General features: G+C 45.5%; 1 protein-coding gene across 5 annotated transcripts in view; it reads right to left on the bottom strand.

Annotated features, from left to right (window-relative positions):
- Positions 1-22,407, bottom strand: part of LOC121306445 (leucine-rich repeat and calponin homology domain-containing protein 4-like) — a 38,839-nt gene that overhangs the window by 12,695 nt on the left and 3,737 nt on the right. For all 5 annotated transcript variants that reach the window (XM_041238162.1, XM_041238158.1, XM_041238159.1 and 2 more), the window contains exons 2-8: positions 4,750-4,894; positions 3,083-3,209; positions 2,421-2,526; positions 2,177-2,313; positions 1,409-1,527; positions 847-943; positions 507-615 (exon numbers count right to left, since the gene is read on the bottom strand). In XM_041238162.1, coding sequence (XP_041094096.1) covers positions 507-615; positions 847-943; positions 1,409-1,527; positions 2,177-2,313; positions 2,421-2,526; positions 3,083-3,209; positions 4,750-4,894 — 840 coding nt within the window. The remainder of the gene's footprint in view (positions 1-506; positions 616-846; positions 944-1,408; positions 1,528-2,176; positions 2,314-2,420; positions 2,527-3,082; positions 3,210-4,749; positions 4,895-22,407) is intronic.

Here is a 22,407-nt window from a genome sequence, read left to right as displayed (position 1 = left end):
GGAAGAGGGAGAGAAAGAGAGAAAGAAAGGAAGGGGGAGAGGGAGAGAAAAAGGGGGAGAGAGCGTGCGAGAGAAAAAGAGAGAGAGAGAAAAATGTTTAATTTAAAATTAGGGTTGCTAAGCAGCTGAGGCACGTGATCCGAGCAACTTAATTCTGACATCAGCTATAGCACACGGGTTCAAACACACGAGGTGGAAGGGTTCCGCTGGGCCGTTCGTCCCCAGTCTCACTGCAGGAATAACGACAAGACTCTAGGAGCTTTCCTGGAGTGTCCTCCGTTCACAGACCCTTAAAACCGAGGGAACATGGAGCCCCTTTGCGGCTTGGAACTTGGGTTCAGGAGACTCTGCGCGGCACACCAGGGGAGACTCGGGGGTTTGATACAGCAAACCTCAAACTAGGTCTCCTGGAACCAGGTTTCAAGCTGCTGTTTCAGAGAAAGTGGCTGTGTGTTCCCCCTTTGTGACGACTCAGCAAGCAATGTGGAGGAGGGGCCCCCCCTTACCGGAGGTTTTGGCCCCCATCATGTGAGTGGATCGGCTCTCTCTCAGCTGCCTCTGGTCCCGTGTGATCTCAGCCATGCGAAGAGACAGGTCAGAAAAATCATCCGCGGACTGTGAGAAAGAGAGAGAGAGAGTGAGAGAGAGAGACAGTGATAATAATAATAATAACATGAAAGAAGAACAATATCTTGTCTGGACTCAGTCATGCAAGAGACTATCAGTAGCAGAGCTCTGATGTTTGCTATCTGTGTTAGTGTTTGGGTCTCAGCCTGATCCACTGGTCCCAGTGCCGTACCGAGCCCCGCCCGGGGGGGTGTAATCGTTACAGTATAGCCCCCTCACCTCGTTCCCTGACCAGCGCTTGCTGCCACTGTCCACGCTGTTGAACCCGGAGTCCAGACCCTCGTACTGCCGCACTGGGCAGAACTCATCCGACAGACTGCGGGAACACAATGGGATGAGAACAAGCTTTTAAAAAGGGGAAAGGAAATGTATCTGTTACATAGAGGGGGGGGAGAGAGGTTGAATTAAGAAACAGCCCCCTAGATAAATAATAAAATAATATTGTTTTCATTTTTATGTAACACCTTTCATAGTGGACCACCATCACAAAGCGCTTTACAAGATAGGAGACCAGGGTGTGTGAGCTATGCATCAGCTGCAGAGTCACTTACAACAACGTCTCACCCCAAAGACGCAGCACAAGGACTTTAATTGACTTGCGCAGGGTCACTGAGCGTCAGTGGCTGAGCTGGGATTTGAATCGGGGACCTGCTGGTTACAAGCCTGTTTGCGCAGACTGGTAAACTACTGTGCAAGTTAAGCATGGTAATAAAGGCACAGTTTAGCATCAGTGTTTTGCAGTTGTGGATGTGTCGCGCTGACTGTGCAGGAGCGTCCTTACCAGGAGGCAAAGCCAGTGGGTCGGGCCACTCGCTGGAACCCCTCCAGCTCCTGCACGGTCTTACTGCAGGCTTCGATGTTCAGGAATTTAAAGATGTGGACTTTACCCTTCGTGCAGATCTGAGGAGAGAGAGAGGAGGGAGAGAGAAGAGGAGAGGAGAGGAGAGGAGAGAAAAGGGAGAGAGGTGAGGAGAGGAAAGAGAAGGGAGAAGAGAGGAGAGAGAAGGAAGAGAGGAGAGGAGAGGAAAGAGAAGGGAGAGAGGAGAGAAGAGAGAGGAGAGTGGAGAGAGAAGGGAGAAGAGAGAAGAGAGGGGAGAAGAGAGAGAAGGGAGGAGAGGAGAGATGATAGACAGATGAAGAGGGTTAATTTCAAAACAAGGTAATAATTTACAATATCTGTTAGTAACTTTTTTCTTCTTAAAAGCTCAGGTTTTGCACAGTTAAGAGATGTGCTTTGGGGTTATACCTTGAAGTCAGCAATTCCACTGTACATTACAATCTTCATTTTCAATGCCTGCCCTGACAGAATTGTAACAACAACCACCTTCCACATTCCTTATGGATTCAGTATTTCATGCAAAATTTCGAAAAATGTCCCATTTTTAAAATGTGTTAGTTAAGCATGTGGAAAACTATAAAGCGCGGAGTGTAATTCAATATGTTAACGTTACATCATTCAGCAGGTTTCATTCAACTCTGTGAAGCAGAACGGGTTCATTCTACAGGGTGATGCTAATTTATTGCCGGTAGCCGTGCAGTCCGAGCCTACCTGTGCGGGGGGGCACTGCAGTGGGTTGTTGTCGAGGACGATGGCCTGCAGGTGGCGCAGGTGGCGGTAGCAGACAGGGATCCTCGTGACGCGGTTACACGAGAAATCCAGACGCACCAGAGGCAGCTCTGACAGCTCTGAAACACAGCCGGGGGGGGAAGGGTTAACGAGAGGCAGCCCGGCTCTCAGCAAGACACACACGCACACCCACACTGTAGTTATAGAGTGTTTTTTTTTCTCTTACCATCTGGAAGCACAGTGATGTTGTTCCTCCGCACGCTGAGATCCCGGAGAGATTCCAGACTGCCGATCTGCGGCGGGAGAGACTGGATCTCATTGCAGCTGACATCCTGACAGACGGAGAGACAGACGGATCAGACAGGGCTCTGACGTCATTCTAGCACTGCGCCCCTTTGCAGTTCTAGTCACTGGTAACAAATGACGTTGATCGCGTGTTCAGTTTTAGTTTATTCGTCAGATGCCTTTATGCAAGGCGATTTGCTGGTGTAGCAGGGCAATGCAAGGTTACAGAGCAAAAATACATTATTTTTATCTAACAGACAGCACAGTTTAGAGTAAGCGCAAACACTACTTTTAACCCACTGCTCTCACTAACAGGGATGTAAACAAATTTGTGCACAAAATTTGAGAAATAAGCTTTTTGTGTGTATGGAAAATTTCTGGGATCTTTTATTTCAGCTCATGAAACAAGGGAACAACACTTTACATGTTGTGTTTATATTTTTGTTCAGTGTAGATAGATAGAGCTACTAAGTTTTGTTTTTAACTTTGTACAGCACTCTGGGATGCCATGGAGTGAAGGGTGCTGTATAAAAATACATTTGTACTGTCCTGTCCTGTGCTGTGCTGTGCTCTACTGCAGCGTAGTTTACGTGGCTCCCTCACCAGCTGTCGCAGGTTGCCCATGGCCTCGATGTCATCTGGCAGGGCAGACAGCTTGTTGTTGCTGGCGATCAGGACCTTCAGGGGCAGGTGGCACAGGTAGGCTGGCAGGAAGGTGAGCTGGTTCCGGCTGGCAAAGAGGAAGAGAGGCCGAGGAGAACGGAGACTTTACACACCAAGAAGCAGCGAGAACAGCACATTTCACAACATTGCAGCACATTTAAAGTGTCACCTGCTCACGGTAGACTGCTGACATAAATTCTAAAGGCACGGACAACTGCATTAACTATGTGTTCCCCTATAAAGCTTACTTCAGCATTTTTGCAGTTTTCCCATTTATACTATGCATTTACAATACTTTATCCTGGTTTGTCATGTTTATTAATATACTTTTACTGTTCTGTACCTCTCTGTGCTTTACAGTGATTCCCTATGCTTGATCATATCTCTCAGTGCTTTGCAATTCTTCCCTCTGCTTTACCACACCCCTCTGTGCTTTACAATGCTTCCCTATGCTTTACCAGACCTCTCTGTGCTTTACAATGCTTCCCTATGCTTTACCAGACCTCTCTGTGCTTTACAATGCTTCCCTATGCTTTACCACACCTCTCTGTGCTTTACAATGCTTCCCTATGCTTTACCACACCTCTCTGTGCTTTACAATGCTTCCCTATGCTTTACCATGCTTTCACTGTGCTTTATTCCACTTTGCTGTGCTTTTACTATTTTTATAAAGGTTACCTTAGCTAGAATACTGTGAAAGCTGCCTAGACATCCTCTGCAGGACTGTGTCTTAAATTAACTGTGAGAACCTTTTGTAAGGGTGTAACCAGAAATTTGAGTTGTCAAATACTGACAGCTTTCTCCCCTGCCAAAACAGGTGAACTGCTAAAGCACTCAGGAAAACAGGAAGGGCTCAGTGCGAATGAGAATGTGCAGCATGCCGAGTCACATGTCACTCCTCACTGCAGACATGCAAGCAAAACCACAGAGCGCGTGACAGCCCAGCGAGGCCATGAGTCTGCACTGCAGACAGAGAGGCAGTGAACAGACCTCAGCACTGTCACATCTGTCCTCTTTCTTTAAAAGGCATTCAGGGAGATCCTTACTGGCTAAGGATTACCACTAACACTTTTGCAATGAAACAAAATACAATTTAGAGAACAAATGTCCAACATTTGCAAATGTAAAGACAAGATAAAAGTTAAAACTGCTGTAAAATACAAATTAAGGGTCTTTTATGAACCTTACATTTTTTATTTGTTTCATATAATAATAATACTACTACTAATAATAATAATAATAATAGTAATACCAGTATTTTCCATTCACTATTTAGGTCTCAAATGTGCAGTTTTGAAAGATGCACATGACTTCCCACACATCTCTTCATTTAAAATCATGACACTTGGTACTGTACTAGTAAAAGAAAAAAAAAGTTCTCTGTTTGCTCGCCTTGCCTTCCGGGAAATCTATTCAACTTTCCCAGGCCATTTCACCCCAGCAGTGTCTTTAGTGGCCTCTTACTGGCTGCAAAGCATGTCAGTCAGTAGGGGAAGCAGCTGATTGGTTACTAACAGGAAAGAAGGCCCTGAAGGGGTGGGGACAATTTTGACCTGAGTGGTAAGTATAGAACGGGTCAGGGTCAGTGCAGTACAGCGCAGTGTTACCTGATGTTCAGGTAGCTGAGAGCCTGCAGATTGACGATGCTATCCGGGATGCTCCTGGCACAGTTGTGGTACATGTTCAGGGTTTCCAGGGAGATGAGCTGGCACAGCTCCTCAGGGAGCTCCGAGAGACGGTTCTTCGACAGGTCTGCGGGGGAGAGGAGAGCGAGACTGTAGTGCAGGTCATAGGCCAGGACTGACACTGAATACTGAATGCTATATTACTTTACACTGCATCACACTGCATTATATTACACTGCACTGCATTACACTGCATTGCATTGCATTGTACTACAGGGATGGAAATAAGACTACAGTTGTTCTAGTTACTTAAAACAAAACACACGTTTTGCAGCTCAGCCCAGCTATCAACATATTAACAGCTGCTAGTAGACATAGTACAGTCACAAAGAACAGTAAAGTTACAAAACTTACGCCTTTGTGTTTTCTCTGACAAGCTTTAACAAGCAACAGAGTGAAGGAGAGCACCGTACTGTACTAATTAAAGCAATTAAAACGAGGCGTGTTTAAAACCGGACTTCAAACCTGTTTCAAAGGGCTGCTTTCAGATTCTCACAATACAGGTGCAGTCGTTGCTATTTACAGTATATACAGAGAGAGAGAGACAGTTGTTTACATTCTGTTCTCAGGAGGTGCCTTTCAACCCAACAGATACTCTGACCAAATGTTTTTCATCACCTAGAATTTTAGGACTGAGACATAATAAAAAAAATAAATAACTAAATAAATAAAACTACATAAACATAATTTAGATACTTTATTACTTAACATTGTGTAAATCAAAGAAACTACTAAACGATATCGCACAAGCCTACCAGGAGCCGTAATAGTGGTAGGGTGCATTATTTCATGTTAGATTTCGAAACGTCACATTTTTCAATTGTTGTCAAAAGTAGATGGAAAATGTGTGCAACTCAATATGGTTTTTTTGATTTTTTTTTTTTTTTTTTTTTCCATAATTTAGAGTGACCAGTTATTATTTTTATTTATTCCCCCCCCTCCCCAATTTGAAATGTTCCCACACAGTTCTCACACAGCACAGATGTTCTGAGGGTGTGTGAGCGTCCTCCAATCTCATTAGCCTAAAGCCAGAATCCCTTTTACTTCGAGCCACCCAGAGCAGAGGTGGGCAGGCTACCGATCCTTTAAGACAGAGATCAGCCCTGCCTCTTATCCACTCTGAATATGCTTGGTTTCTGGACAGTAGGGTTCACTGTTGCACGAAGAGGAGTCCAAGCCGGTTTCCCATCCCCACCCCTGGGAGCGTCAAGGCCAATGCAACGTCCCCTTCATTGTCCCAAGCAAACTTCGGCCTCTTTGCACAGCCTGGATGCTCCCTGCTGCATGAGCAGACCCGGGGACCCGTAATTCAATATGTTAACGTAACATTATTCAGCAGGTTTCACACCTTATAAAGCAAAAATGTCTTATTCTGTAGGGCGAGGCAAAAACGTTTGAATCTGTCCTTGACACCCAATTTGAACCCTGGTCTCTAGAGGTGAAAGGCACGAGGGTCGAGTGAACTGGCTGCTGCCTGAGCCACCAAGTTCTTAATTGAGAGAGACAGCATAGATGGAAAGAAGATCCCCATCACACAGCAGTTTAACAAGACTCCCAACTGAGTTTGTTGCCTATGCACACGGTGGCTAATCAAGCTGGTAGTCAAGCCTGGGATGGACAAAACTGCTGTGCAATAGGGAGTCTTACTTCCAGCTCGGAAGAGGAAAAGAAAGTCGAGCGGGCGAGAGAAGAGATGGAGAGGGAGAAATGACGATGGAGTGGGAAAGGAGAGGGAAAGAGAAATCCAAAAAAGTGAAAAAACGTCAAAAGAAAGAAAGAAAGAATAGCTTGCTCACACAGTGCGAGTTTGTGTAAACTGTGACATCGCTGCTGCATTCCCAAGGACTGCCTTGGAGCGGGGTGCACAGGGCTCCCTTTGTTGGCATGTGGAAGGCTGTGAAGCTCCCATCAACACTGACTGCTCACGAGGGCACCCAGTGAATGCCCTGCACAGAGGAGCACAGTACAGCACAGCAAGCAAGCACGCCTTCCAAGTGGCAACAACAAATGAAGAATATGATCTATATCTATATAGAATTAGACTCTATAGACTGAAAACACGCAAGTGCATATTATTACAGATGTTACGATCGCAAAATGTAACGCTACCTCCCTCCAATGAGAAACGCTGTAAACTACCAATCGCCTTTTCTTAAAAACGCCCTTGAAACTCCTGTAGTGGTAGGGGTGCAGCAACACGATACGATACCTATCACGACATGCAGCTCGGGATGTGACGTGTGGAGGCTCGGTGGTCTGTGGTTAAAGAAAGGGGCTTATTACCAAGGAGGCTCCGGGTTCAAATCCCAGCTCAGCCACTGACTCACTGTGCGTGTCAGACCCTGAGCAAGTCATAGAGCCTCCTTGTGCTCTGTCCTTTGGATGAGATGTAAAGCAAACAAGGTCCTATTGGAAGAGACTCTACAGCAGCAGTTGTTGATGAGGCAGAGTTCACCCCCCTAGTCTCCAAGTTGCTTTAGATAAAAGCGTCTGGTAAATGACCATTTAACACACTAATATGATACGCATCGCGTTACATGTGATGGATCTGAGGGGCTACTTGTATGAAGCATAATAAGATCAAATGGTCATGAAAAAGATGGAGTATATTGTTAAAAGCATTTTATTTTCTGCTCTGTTCGTGGTGTGCTTACTGTATTTCTAGAGCCAGTTCAGAAGGGTCAGCGGGTATTTTTAGAAGGAAAAACAGACTGAAATGGTTTTGTCGGCTGTTCGCATTTAGCCACATTATTGCAGGGTGTGTGCGTGTGTACAGTGTATGAGAGTGGAGATGACAAACACTTTGGGGCTGCAAATACATTCGCGGGAGCCTCTCCTAGGTTTAAAAAGAACTAAAAACAGTGCCTTCATTTTCAAAAGACAACATGAAACGTTAAAGGCAGAATTAAACACCACTGTATATTTACAGTCTAGGGATGTTAATTCTTGGCTGACATTAAACTGTTTAGAATCCTGCCTGATCAGCTCTTTTCTTGGATTACCTTACCTAAATCAGGGACAGAGAGATAGCTAATTCAATACAGTCTGAGAACTCAGTGCTGTACTGGGGATCTGACAGCCAGCTAATTCAATACAGTCTAGTATAAGGAACTCAGTGCTGTACTGGGGATCTGAGAGCAGCTAATTCAATACAGTCTAGTGTAGAGAACTCAGTGCTGTACTGGGGATCTGACAGCCAGCTAATTCAATACAGTCTAGTAGAGAACTCAGTGCTGTACTGGGGATCTGAGAGCAGCTAATTCAATACAGTCTAGTGTAGAGAACTCAGTGCTGTCTGGGGATCTGAGAGCAGCTAATTCACAGTCTAGTGTAGAGAACTCAGTGCTGTACTGGGGATCTGAGAGCCAGCTAATTCAATACAGTCTAGTATAGAGAACTCAGTGCTGTACTGGGGATCTGAGAGCCAGCTAATTCAATACAGTCTAGTATAGAGAACTCAGTGCTGTACTGGGGATCTGAGAGCCAGCTAATTCAATACAGTCTAGTGTAGAGAACTCAGTGCTGTACTGGGGATCTGAGAGCAGCTAATTCAATACAGTCTAGTATAAGGAACTCAGTGCTGTACTGGGGATCTGAGAGCCAGCTAATTCAATACAGTCTAGTGTAGAGAACTCAGTGCTGTACTGGGGATCTGAGAGCAGCTAATTCAATACAGTCTAGTATAGAGAACTCCAACGTTAGGTCATCAACGTTAGGAACTTTTAATGGTTGTATAATAATGGAGTGTTTGTGGTGATCTCCTTGTAGAAGCTTCCCATAGTAAAAACACAGCAAAGTGAGATCAAGCACAGAGAAAGCATAGGGAAACACTGTTAAAAATTTTGCATTGTTAAAAATATACCTGCCTCCTCCTACTACAGAACATGCCAGGCAGTTAAACAGGTTGTAGCGCTTGTGATAAGAAACCATCAGCCCCATGATTTACTGTATCATCAGTAAACATCAGCCTTATTATTGTAGACCCACATGTGGCTCAAGATAGAGAGAGAGCGAGCGTGCTACACAAATTACCTGCAAACAAGTCGGTTTGTTCAAGTGTGCTGTGTGATCTAGTGTTAAAAAAGAATCTTTGAAGCATTGCATCATCCTTCTGAAGCTCCAACTAAATAGACGTTTTTTGCGAATACACCAACAGCGCTTAGTCATGATGATGCACAAAGAAAACCAGACCAGCAAGCAATTCAAACTGCTACCGCTGTGCAAGCAGGGCAGATGATGCTTGCATGAGGGCACATTGAAACCCAGCACATCCTGTTGTCAGTACACTTCTAAAAGTTTACCCATAGTAAAAGCAAGTTTAATAAAGCACAGGGAAACCAAAGCATAGGGAAGCATTGTAAAACACAGAGAGGTGTGGTAAAGCATCGGGAAGCATTGTAAAGCACAGAGAGGTGTGGTAAAGCATAGGGAAGCATTGTAAAGCACAGAGAGGTCAAAGCATAGGGAAGCATTGTAAAACACAGAGAGGTGTGGTAAAGCATAGGGAGGTCTGGTAAAGCATTGTAAAGCACAGAGAGGTCTGGTAAAGCATAGGGAAGCATTGTAAAGCACAGAGAGGTGTGGTAAAGCATAGGGAAGAATTGTAAAGCATAGAGAGGTGTGGTAAAGCATAGGGAAGCATTGTAAAGCATAGAGAGGTGTGGTAAAGCATAGGGAAGCATTGTAAAGCACAGAGAGGTGTGGTAAAGCATAGGGAAGCATTGTAAAGCACAGAGAGGTGTGGTAAAGCATAGGGAAGCATTGTAAAGCAAAAGCATAGGGAAGAATTGTAAAGCACAGAGAGGTGTGGTAAAGCATATTTAAAAAAAAAAAAAAAAAAAAACACAGGGCAAACCAGGTTAAACTATGGTAAATGCATAGTATAACCATGGGGTGAAAATGCATGGTTAAGTTGCAGAAACACCGTGCAAAAGAATACAGCGGTGAACTTATGAGGGGTGTGCTGTACGAGACTGCAGCGTGGAACCTGAAGGGAAAGAGCCAGGCCTCTAAGAGAGCTCTGGTGTTGCTGTTTCTGCGTGTTAGCGCTACTCCCCTGCTGGGTGCAGGAAGCCTGGGACTCGTGATTGAGTGCCATGCACAGCACACAGGGAGTGCGGTCAGTGTGCTGCACTGCCTGTCACTCCCATTGGACACCACAAGCACAGCGAACGAGACATTCTCAAGTTTGATAGCTCTCGGTATTCCCTACTGCTGAATTCTCCATCTTTTTGTGGCCCCAGTTTATACCTGTGTTAGATGGCATAGAATTAGCTGGTTCTCAGATCCCCAGTACAGCACTGAGTTCTCTACACTAGACTGTACTGAATTAGCTGGCTCTCAGATCCCCAGTACAGCACTGAGTTCTCTATACTAGACTATTGAATTAGCTGGCTCTCAGATCCCCAGTACAGCACTGAGTTCTCTACACTAGACTGTATTGAATTAGCTGCTCTCAGATCCCCAGTACAGCACTGAGTTCTCTACACTAGACTGTATTGAATTAGCTGCTCTCAGATCCCCAGTACAGCACTGAGTTCTCTACACTAGACTGTATTGAATTAGCTGCTCTCAGATCCCCAGTACAGCACTGAGTTCTCTACACTAGACTGTATTGAATTAGCTGCTCTCAGATCCCCAGTACAGCACTGAGTTCTCTACACTAGACTGTATTGAATTAGCTGGCTCTCAGATCCCCAGTACAGCACTGAGTTCTCTACACTAGACTGTATTGAATTAGCTGCTCTCAGATCCCCAGTACAGCACTGAGTTCTCAGATTGTATTGAATTAGCTATCTCTCCATCCCTGATTTAGGTTGACCTAACTGCCAGTTGATCTTCTCATAATTTGTTATGCTTTGTGAGGGCTGTAAGAAGCAGGCCGGACACCCCCCAAGGATGTCTGATAGACTGGTACGAGTCAACTGAGGAGTGCCATGAAACAAATAGAAGGGGTAACCGAGATTCTTCGTAGGCGGCCACCCCCCACCACCACCACCACCACACACACAGGCACTGAAACTTGGCAAGGTAAGCTAGATTTCTTACTTCTTACTCAATGATCAGACAATCTTATGCTGTATTTTGTTACAGTGAATGTCTCTCTCTCCCTCCCTCTCTCTCTCTCTCTCTGAGCTCCTTTACACACACACACACACACACTGTGAGTGGACTGTGTGTGTATGTGTGTGTGTGTAGCCATGTGGCGTCCATGGTGTGCGTGATTGTGTGGTCGCTCGTAGTTTGTGGGTGACTGTGTGTGTGCCATCAGGTAGTCTGTGAGTGACTGTGTGTGGGTCGGTAGTCTTCTGGGGTTTGTGGTGTGTGCACCCCACTGACACACAACCACTGACACACACACACACACACACACACACACACACACACACACACACATGTGGTGCAGTGTGTGTGTGGAGGTGTACGTGTGTCGGGTGTCTGTTGGGTGACTGTGTGTGTGTGGTGTGAGTGTACGTGTGTCGGTAGTTGTGGGTGACTGTGTGTGTGTGTGGAGTGTACGTGTGTCGGTAGTCTGGTGGGTGCCTGTGTGTGGTGTGTGTGCGTGTACGTGTGTCGGTAGTCTGTGGGGGTGTTCGTGTGTGTGGGTGTGTACGGCACACACAGTCAGGTCTGTGTCACACACACTCTCTGTCACACACACACACACACTATCTCTCTTCCATTCCCTTGTGGACTCCCCAGCCACGAACAAGGCCTTTTCCAGGCAGGCCGGAGGCCAACACAGCACAAAAAAACAATTACAAGTCCTAATATCAGCCAGACCCTCCCTGACACACTCAAAACACTCCCTCCCACTCCCCCATTGTGCAGCGAGCCCAGGCTGCAAAAGATCAACGGATCTGAAAAGAAAAACAGCACATTCCTTTTCAATTTGTTAGCTCGAACCAGCGTCATTAAAAACGGCCTTGCACTGTACTTGTGATTCTGTTGCAGCTGTACAAAGGAATTTTGTAACAAGTCCCGGAACCGTCCTTTGCTATTTTTGTTTTCGGGTGGGGGGGGGGGGTTGTTTTATAATGATGTCTTGCCTTGGGTCTGGGTTTCCTGATCCCTGGAAAAAAATGAACACCGTGATCCTTCAACTGGCCGTCTCGCTCTGCTCTTTACCACAGCAGATAGCAGGTTGAACAGCATTGAAAGCTCAGTGTCGCCTGCATGATTCAATTCAATGCCATCTGGAATCAGACTGCCTACAAGCGGGCATCAAACCCTCAGAGACACCTAATAAAAGCGTCCCACAGTAAAAGCTAACCAGAGTGCAGTAAAGCACAGCGAAATACATGCAAAGCAGTTAATCCATTCCAGGTTTTGCTAAGAGAAACGCCTGTACTTATTACCAATACACACTGGGGCTGATCTAGCTGGTAGTAAAGCCTGGAATGGATAAAACTGCTGTGCAGCAGAAGTCTTATTCCCGTCTCTGTGATGCTCAAATGTGTTTTGCCAGATTCAATAATGCTTTATAGTTTCCACTGTTTATTTAAAGCAGGGATTCTTAATCTTCTGTCCCAAGACACTTGGGTCAGCTGCAACCCCCATATGTATCCTCCACTTTATGAATCTATTATAGAAAACCATCTGTGTACATTATTATATATATATATATATAATAATTATATATAATATATATATATATATATATATATATATATATATGTGTGTGTGTGTGTGTGTGTGTGTGTGTGTGTGTGTGTGTGTGTGTGTATATATATATATATAGTACCAGTCAAAAGTTTGAGTACACCTGCATGAAACCAGGTTTTTCATGATCTATGCTTTTAACTGTATAAACTTGTCTATAAACACGTAATATTTCATTATATGATATGTGTACTTATAAAAGCTGATAATCATAAGTGAATTGCATTCAAAAATTTAATTTTTAACTGAAAATGTAAATCTTGTCAATTTCAATGAAATGATCACCCAAAGCAAGGGGATTTCAGTCTGAAGCCCAAGTCAGTTAAAAGTCTGAAATGTGTATAACACGGTGTTAGAACACTGGCCTAAGTATAAAAGTGTCTTTGTTAGATGTTCTCTGAGTTAACTAGCATGTTACCTAATTAACCTTTTGTCACCAATTATTGTTAACAGGTGAGGGTCCATGATTACTATAAATATAGGTAGCATAGGCACAAGTTTGTCATTCCTGAATGTAAGGGAGCAGAAAATGGCAAAATACGCTCAGTTAAGCAAAGCAAAAAGACAGTCTGTAATTACTTTAAGAAATGAAGGTCAATCTTTAAGACAAATCACAAGAACTTTGCAAGTGTCTGTAACTGCTGTGGCCAAGACCATCAAACAATTTGAAGAAACTGGCACTCATGAGGACCGAACAACGTCAGGCAGGCCAAGGGTGACTCAGAATCGGAGAACAAGTTCATTCGAGTCACAAGTCTGTGAAACCGGCGATTAACTGCCCCTGAAATACAAGCTCAGCTAAATGCTACTAGAAGTACAGATGTTTCAACATCAGCTGTTCAGAGGATATTGCATGAAGCTGGCCTAACTGGAAGAATTGCTGCAAAGAAACCATTATTAAGAGTGCAGAATAAGAGGAAGAGACTTGCCTGGGCCAAAAAACACAGAAACTGGACGTTTGAGGAGTGGAAGTCGGTCTTATGGACCGATGAGTCAAAAATTGAAATATTTGGGTCCAACTGCCGAGTATGTGTAAGACGCAGAGAGGGTGAGCGCATGAGTTCTGCATGTGTGGTTCCCACTGTCAAGCATGGAGGAGGCAGTGTCATGATCTGGGGTTGCTTTGCTGGTGACAGAGTTGGTGATCTTTACCAAGTCCATGACAAGCTCAACCAGCTGGCTATCTAGCACACTTCAGAGGCATGCCACTTCATCAGGATTACACCTAGTTGGGCAGCCCTTCATTGTTCAGCAAGATAATGACCCAAAACACACCTCAAAGTTGTACAAGAACTATCTGGCGAAGAAGGAAAGTGAAGGACAGCTCAATCTAATGACCTGGCCTGCCCAGTCTCCAGATCTCAATCCCATAGAACTTGTATGGGACGAACTGGACAGAAGATTCAAAGCAAATCTACCCACAAGTGCCGTACATCTCTAGGAATTGCTGCAGAAGAGCTGGGAAGACATGTCGGATGATTTCCTGCTGAAACTTGTTAACCGAATGCCTCGTGTTTGTGAGGCTGTTAAGGCAAATTGTAACATGTGTTTTCATTTTCAAGTATTTACAGAAACGCATACGATGTAAAACATTTCAATTATGAAAAAAAACCTAGTTTCCAGCAAGCGTACTCGAACTTTTGACTGGTACTGTATATAATTTTAGTTCAATCAGGTACTTGAAAACTTGGACCAGAAGGATTACGAAGTGTTAGAAATGTAAGTCGGGAAGCTAGAAAAGAAGAAAGAAAGAAAGAAAGAAAGAAAGAAAGAAAGAAGGAAAGAAAGAAAGAATTTGAGTCCTTGGTCTTATGAATGCCTGGTCCAGAAAGAAAAGGAAATTGAATCTGCCTCACAGTAGCTTTCCCAATTTGCTTCCCTGTTTTATTTATTGCAGTCAAGAAGATAGATTAATTAAAAAGCAGAAAGACAGAGATTCAGAGAGAGAGTGAGAGAGACAGAGAGACACACAGAGAGTGTAAGTGAGTGCTGAAAGGCTTGTGCAGTCCTATACCTTGGAGAAGAAGCCTGCCCTTCAATAACTGACAATGCCTCAGTCCCACAAATGCACAGTTTGGCAGTGCCAGGGTGACTCTGCCTCACTATATATAGGCTGTCCAAACCTATGTGAAACTGCTATGCAACACAAATCTTATTTCCATCGGTGAATTAAATGAACGACCCAGCCTGGATGCAATCAGACTGTGCAATGTCTGGCCAGCGTTTCACAGAAACCTTGGGAGGTACAGTCTTATATATAATTATTTTCTTTCTTTTTGTTTAAATTAATGTCTCAATCCTAAAATTGGACACAGCTGTAGAGAAAAATTGAACTTTGAATGTGACAACGCTATTTAATAAACAGAATGTTTATTTGGTGAAATATCTATTTCCAGACCACGATGTTGCGTGAAATAAGCCCATTTTTATTATTATTATTATTTTTTTTGCAATGAAACAAAATGCAGTCCAGCTGCTAAGCCAGCAACAACATACCAACGGCAAGCCCAAGATTACTGCAGTGGGGTTTTCCTGCCAGTAGTCTGGTATCAATGACTAATCTGATGTACAGCAAACCCTACATCTATACATGGAGGTGTTATTACAGACTTCAACAACACTGAGCTGCTAGCAAACAGTCTATAGCACATTAATAAGGAGCTAAAATTACACACACACACACAGGATGATCTGAAAAGCATTGCAAAAACATGTATGCGCCCACACCCACTTCGAAATATGAAGTTCCCCCATTGTTCGGAGGTACTAGGAAGTTGATCAGTGTTACAGTGCATTCAGCATGCCTGTCAACCTGCAGTTTAGATTAAACACAGTGGTGGATTCTCAAAGCATTGTAAAGCAAAGAGAGGTCTGGTAAAGCACAGGGAAGAATTGTAAAGCACAGACAGGTATGGTAAAGCATAGTGAAGCATTGTAAAGCACAGAGGTGTCTGGTAAAGCATATGGAAGCATTGTAAAGCACAGAGAGGCATGGTAGAGCATAGGGAAGCATTGTAAAGCACAGAGAGGTGTGGTAAAGCATAGGGAAGCATTGTAAAGCACAGAGAGGACTGGTAAAGCATAGGGAAGCATTGTAAAGCACAGAGAGGTGTGGTAAAGCATAGGGAAGCATTGTAAAGCACAGAGAGGTCTGGTAAAGCATATTAAAAACCAAACCATGCTAAACTAGCACTTAGAAAAAAAAGTTTCCCTTAGTAAAAGCCCAGCAGTGTAATAAAGCACAGGGGAAGCATGATAAAGCATAGGGCAGCACCGCATGGTAAAGCACGTTAATAAACATGACAAACCAGGGTAAACTACAGTATGATAAATGCATAGTATACTCATGGGGAAAAGCATGTTAAAAATGCAAAACTATTACGGTAAACTTTCATAAGGGAAGATCTTTTGAAAACATCCCCTAATGCGTTACCTATTTCACATTTGAAGCTACGATGAGTAAAACCGCTGTGATTCTATTATTCATATTATTATTATGATTTTTTTTTTAATACAGGATTTACTTTGTTCCAACAGCGTTGCCAAGAAAAACAAGCCCTTTAACCACAAAATAAAACCGTCCCCAGCCCACAACAGGATGTGACTGCATCACTTCCTGCTGCAAAAGCACCCTGATCTGTGCGCCCAAACTGGGCTCCAATGCAATCGCTAGAATCTGGCCCTCCAGATTAAATCCAGTCCAGGTTTTTACTCCAATCTAATTTAGTTAATTGAAGCTGCTGAGAGGCAATTAAATAATGTAGGACCTGGTTGGAATAAAGACCAGGACTGGAATAAATCTCGAGGGACAGAGTTGAGTAGCAAGGCACTAGATTGTCAAACTGCACCCTAGAGCAGGGATCTCCAATCCTGATCCTGGAGGGCCAGTATGCTTCCTGGTTTTTGTTCCAACTGTACCCTAAATGATTTAATTGGAGCAATTAAGTGCCAAGTAGAAGCTTAATTAGTCCAATTAATTAATTTAGGGTACAGTTGGAATAAAAACCAGTAGGGACACCGGCCCTCCAGGATCAGGATTGCAGACCCCTGCCCTAGAGGCTGCAGATTCATTCAGGGGTCCCTGGAGTGAGGGAAAGGGCTTCCCAAAGCCAGGAGGTTAAACCAGGCTTCACACTCCCAGCAGGGACGGAAAACTGCATTGGTTCTGTAGGGCTTATGCACGGAGAGCAGCGGGTTTCAAACGCCACTTCTGGAGGGCCACGGCATCTCCTGGCTTTCGTTCCACCTGGGTTCTCAATTACTTCATCAGTCTAATGATTTGATTAACTGGACACATTTAACACTTGCCTCTATGCCTCTAAATATTTCCTAAGTTGCGTACCATGAATCAAGTGCATTTTTAAAACCATCAGCTGTAAAAGACCTTGAAAAAAATATTAAATATGTCCAACTGAACAATTACGAGAACTGAGAGCTCAAGTTGGAAGGAAAACCAGAGGACCCCCCCCCCCCCCCCCCCGTTATAAAGCAACGGTTCCCAAACTTTCTTGGCTGAAGACCCTTCCATGACACAGAGAGAGGGGCGGACAGGGGGACTGAAAAAAAACACAGAAACCTTTATAAGGGCCGGGTTACTGCACCCAGCCATGCTGCTGATATGCTGACTCACTGGTTTGAGATCGATCAGCCCCTAGGAACCGGACGAGCTCCGATCCATCCCTAGGTTTCGACTAAAAGTCTTCCTCCGTGCCTGTAGTCTTTGCATCTCTCCGGATCACGCACTTTAAATCAGGACTGAAGTATACTGCAGCACGGCAATTTTAGCTTTTGTTGTGTTTCAAGTTTCCAAGAAGTCTGAGTCCTGGTGGCCAGGAACACACACACTGTACTTTGCTGATGAGCGGGTGTGGACTAAAGAATGCGAGTTATGGGGAAAGCGCCGCGAGAGCAGTGTGCATCGTTCAGTTGCCAAGCTACAAAAAGACCACCTGTTCCTTTTCATATGATTGGGCTCGGTGGTCCAGTAGTTAAAGAAAGACTTTGTTACCAGTTCAATCCCAGCTCAGCCACTGACTCTGTGCGCGGGATCCTGAGCAAGTCACTGAACCTCCTTGTGCTCCGTCCTTCGGATGAGACGCCAAACAAAACGAGGTCCTATTGGAAGAGACTCTGCAGCAGCAGCAGCAGTTGTTGATGATGCATAGTTCACCCTCCTAGTCTCTGTAAGTCGCTTTGAATAAAAGCGTCTGCTAAATGAATAAATAATAATAAATTAATAATATGGTGCATTGTTCATGAATCGCAGCATGTTTTTGCCGGGGTCCCTGGCACTTTACGATGCAGGCTGTAATGCCGTGACTCGCTCTGCTGTTTGCTGTTCAGCTACGAAGATCTGACCATTACATTTTGTAGTTTCTTTGAATTACATCATATTAAATAAAAAACCTCAATTAAAGTTTCAATTTATTCATTTATTTTTAAAATGGTCGCAATCTTAAAATTCTAGGTGATGCTAAAAAACTTTTAGCCAGCGATGTGCAGTGTGACGGAGCTCGGATGACCCTTGCACACTCAAACACACCCTGCTGATCAGACAGGCAGCGTGTGAATTCCCAGCACTGTCCAGTCTCCGAGTCCTGCCCAGGGGGGGCAGCTATTGTTCTGCGCCTTCTCAACTGCAGAGGTCACTTCCCATTGTAAATACAACATGGTTTGTGATTATCATTATTATTAACCCCTTTGCCTTATATATATTTGCACTGTTTTGAGAAAGGCATTTTAGCACCCAAGAAAAATTTTAGAACAAAGAAATGTCATTCGGCCCAGCCAGGGTTGTCCCTTCTTAGCACATCATTCTCTCCTACTAGAGGAGGAAACTCGTTTAAATCCCTCCCAGACACTCGACTCTGGGGTCTTACAGCCTCAGTCCCTCCCTCCCAGTAAGCCAGAGTTAATCCACACAGTTCCTTCCCTCCTCAACTCTAACCACTAGAGCCACACTGCTTCTCTCCCTCCCAGTCCCTCCTCAGCTTCAAAACACTCAATCAAAACACTCAATCACACAGCCGTCTCTCTCAGTGCCTCTGCTGTAGCCACTAGAGCCACACAGCCTTCCTCCCTCTGCTATAACCACTAGAGACACACTGCTTCCCTCCCTCCCTGTCCCTCCTCGGCTCTAACCACTAGAGCCACACTGCTTCCCTCCCTCCCAGTCCCTCCTCAGTGCCCCCTCCCTCCCAGTCCCTCCTCAGCTCCACTAGAGCCACACTGCTTCCCTCCCTCCCAGCTCAGCTCCACTAGAGCCACACTGCCCCTCCTCAGCTCCACTAGAGCCACACTGCTTCCCTCCCTCCCAGTCCCTCCTCAGCTCCACTAGAGCCACACTGCTTCCCTCCCTCCCAGTCCCTCCTCAGCTCCACTAGTCACACTGCTTCCCTCCCTCCCAGTCCCTCCTCAGCTCTAACCACTAGAGCCACACCACCTCCCAGTTGTTCAGCTATAACTATCAGCACCAGAATGACCTGACATTTAAAACCCCCTCTCTCATGCAGACTCATTTTGTTCAGATTTACTCAGCTGCTACTTTCGTTTGCTTTGCATGTTCCCCTTTTCTCACTTTACATATTATGTGTGTGCTCTAGATCCTGTCACTTAAAATGCAGGGTTTCTGTTGCCAGGAAACAGCAACACAAATGTAAAAACTAAAAAAGAAAATGACTGAAAATGAACGATGGCTGTTTTTTTTTTTTTTGAGGCAGTGAATTTTCTTAAGTGTTGTCCGCGTTGCTGCACGAATATTTTCACAGTTGGATTAGTGATGGAAATAAGACTCCCGCGGCAAAGCAGTTTGATCCGTTCCTGGTTTTACTATGAGTCTAATAAGACTTGCCCAAGCTTGCTACCTCAGCAGGGCTAATCAAGCTCGTAGTAAAACCTGGAATGGGTAGAACTGCTATGCAGTAGGGAATATTATTTATTTCTACATTAGTATCTAAAATTAATTGTATGCATAAAAACAAGTCTTTAAAAACAACAAAATCTTTAAATAACAGCTCATTAGCTTTTTCCCCCCGACACTAAATTCGCAAGCATGATAAAACTGCGGAGAATAAAAAACACCTTCAATGGGAGGGCAATTCTGAAGTCGTTCACACAGAATGCAACAAAATGGGGCAAAAATACAAACAGCAATGGACAGCACAGGAAGTCCCGATTTCAACACAGTGGAGCAGGTTAAAGTTATATTAAAAGCAGAAGTGACATTGATATGTGCACAAAACCCACTTCCTTCCAGAGTTGTGCTGCTACGGAAATGCAATACTGAGGTCCCTACCGCACTCTGCGTGTCTCTACTGCTCTCTCTGTGTCTCTCCGTCACCGTGTCCCCAGGTCTACATCCACAGCTTCAAAACACTCAATTGAAACACTCAATCACACAGCCGTCTCTCTCAGTGCCTCTGCTGTAGCCACTAGAGCCACACAGCCTTCCTCCCTCTGCTATAACCACTAGAGACACACTGCTTCCCTCCCTCCCTGTCCCTCCTCGGCTCTAACCACTAGAGCCACACTGCTTCCCTCTCTCCCAGTCCCTCCTCAGCTCCACTAGAGCCACACTGCTTCCCTCCCTCCCAGTCCCTCCTCAGCTCCACTAGAGCCACACTGCTTCCCTCCCTCCCAGTCCCTCCTCAGCTCCACTAGAGCCACACTGCTTCCCTCCCTCCCAGTCCCTCCTCAGCTCCACTAGAGCCACACTGCCTCCCTACCTCCCTCCCAGTCCCTCCTCAGCTCCACTAGAGCCACACTGCTTCCCTCTCTCCCAGCCCCTCCTCAGCTCCACTAGAGCCACACTGCTTCCCTCCCTCCCAGTCCCTCCTCAGCTCCACTAGAGCCACACTGCCTCCCTCCTCTCCCAGTCCCTCCTCAGCTCCACTAGAGCCACACTGCTTCCCTCCCTCCCAGTCCCTCCTCAGCTCCACTAGAGCCACACTGCTTCCCTCCCTCCCAGTCCCTCCTCAGCTAGACTAGAGCCACACTGCCTCCCTCCCAGTCCCTCCCTCAGCTCCACTAGAGCCACACTGCTTCCCTCCCTCCCAGTCCCTCCTCAGCTCCACTAGAGCCACACTTCCCTCCCTCCCAGTCCCTCCTCAGCTCCACTAGAGCCACACTCTTCCCTCCCTCCCAGTCCCTCTCAGCTCCACTAGAGCCACACTGCTTCCCTCCCTCCCAGTCCCTCCTCAGCTCCACTAGAGCCACACTGCTTCCCTCCCTCCCAGTCCCTCCTCAGCTCCACTAGAGCCACACTGCTTCCCTCCCTCCCAGTCCCTCCTCAGCTCCACTAGAGCCACACTGCTTCTCTCCCTCCCAGTCCCTCCTCAGCTCCACTAGAGCCACACTGCTTCCCTCCCTCCCAGTCTCTCCTCAGCTCCACTAGAGCCACACTGCTTCCCTCCCTCCCAGTCCCTCCTCAGCTCCACTAGAGCCACACTGCTTCCCTCCCTCCCAGTCCCTCCTCAGCTCCACTAGAGCCACACTGCTTCCCTCCCTCCCAGTCCCTCCTCAGCTCCACTAGAGCCACACTGCTTCCCTCCCAGTCCCTCCTCAGCTCCACTACAGCCACACTGCCTCCCTCCCTCCCAGTCCCTCCTCAGCTCCACTAGAGCCACACTGCTTCCCTCCCTCCCAGTCCCTCCTCAGCTCCACTAGAGCCACACTGCTTCCCTCTCTCCCAGTCCCTCCTCAGCTCTAACCACTAGAGACACATTGCCTCCCTCCCTCCCTCCCTGTCCCTGCTCGGCTCTAACCACCAGGGCCTTCTCTTGTCTAAAACACACCAAAAAAATGGACTTGTTTGGTTAGTCAGCTATTTAAAAAAAAAAAAAATAATAATAACCGTGTCGAGTGGAGTTAGTCACCAAGCCTGCAACAACAGAGCAAGCAGGAGCAGGATCAGGGAGGGTCTGTAATTTAGCACTAAATAGACCGGTGTGAAAGTTAAATGCTGGGCTCAGACACCACAGAGTCAGCAGTCCACTGCACCACACCCTGAACACAGAGCACAGCGCAGCTCGAATGTACAGCTATACAGTAATGCAGTATTGGAGAAGGCTGTGTGGTCCAGTGGTTAAAGGTCCCCAGGTTCAAATCCCAGCTCAGCCACTGACTCACAGTGACCCTGAGCGAGTCACTGAACCTCCTTGTGCTGTGTCTTTGGGGTGAGACGTTGTTGTAAGTGACTCTGCAGCTGATGCATAGCTCACACACCCTGGTCTCCTATCTTGTAAAGCGCTTTGTGATGGTGCTCCACTATGAAAGGCGCTATATAAATATTATAATAATATGTTAATGTGATATTATTCAGCAGGTTTATGAAGCAAAACGTCTTAATTTTGTAGTTAATTACCATGCGTTCACTTTGTTATTACACTTGGATATGCTTTTTCTATGGGAAAACTGGAAGAGACAGGACTGTATCCCTCCAATGAACTTCCCCAGTTAAAAACAGAAGCGTGATAGCAAAGTTGCTCTGTCAATTATTTAAGTCCAAAATGTGCGGTTCGTTACTGAGCAAGGCAGCATTCCTCTCGGGGTCAGATAACACTGACTGCTTTTATCAGCGCTTGGTGCTTACACACTGTATGTGATGCCAATACAAGTGGCTCTTGATGCTTAAAAACACAAAGCCTTTTATTATGTATTTGTCTGTTTAACAATTCAGGATAAAAGAACTGTACATCTTAGAAGCTTTTCAATCCGGGCTTCTCAAAATTGAGAAGTGTACTGGGTCCTAAGAGGTCTAATCCAGGGAAGGAAAGCAGGCTCCCGTTGCATAGCACTTTGATCCATTCCTGGTTTTACTATGCGTTTAATAAGATGCACCTGAGTTTGTTGCCCATACACTTTGGTGGGCAATCAAGCTGGTGGTAAAACCTGGAATGGGTGAAACAGAAAAGCAGTGGG

The sequence above is a fragment of the Polyodon spathula genome, chromosome 48 (genome assembly GCF_017654505.1).
Source record: "Polyodon spathula isolate WHYD16114869_AA chromosome 48, ASM1765450v1, whole genome shotgun sequence".
In the NCBI taxonomy this organism is placed as follows: Eukaryota; Metazoa; Chordata; class Actinopteri; order Acipenseriformes; family Polyodontidae; genus Polyodon; species Polyodon spathula.
Note: the sequence above shows the minus strand (reverse complement) of the source record. Positions and strands in the feature narration are given on the sequence as shown.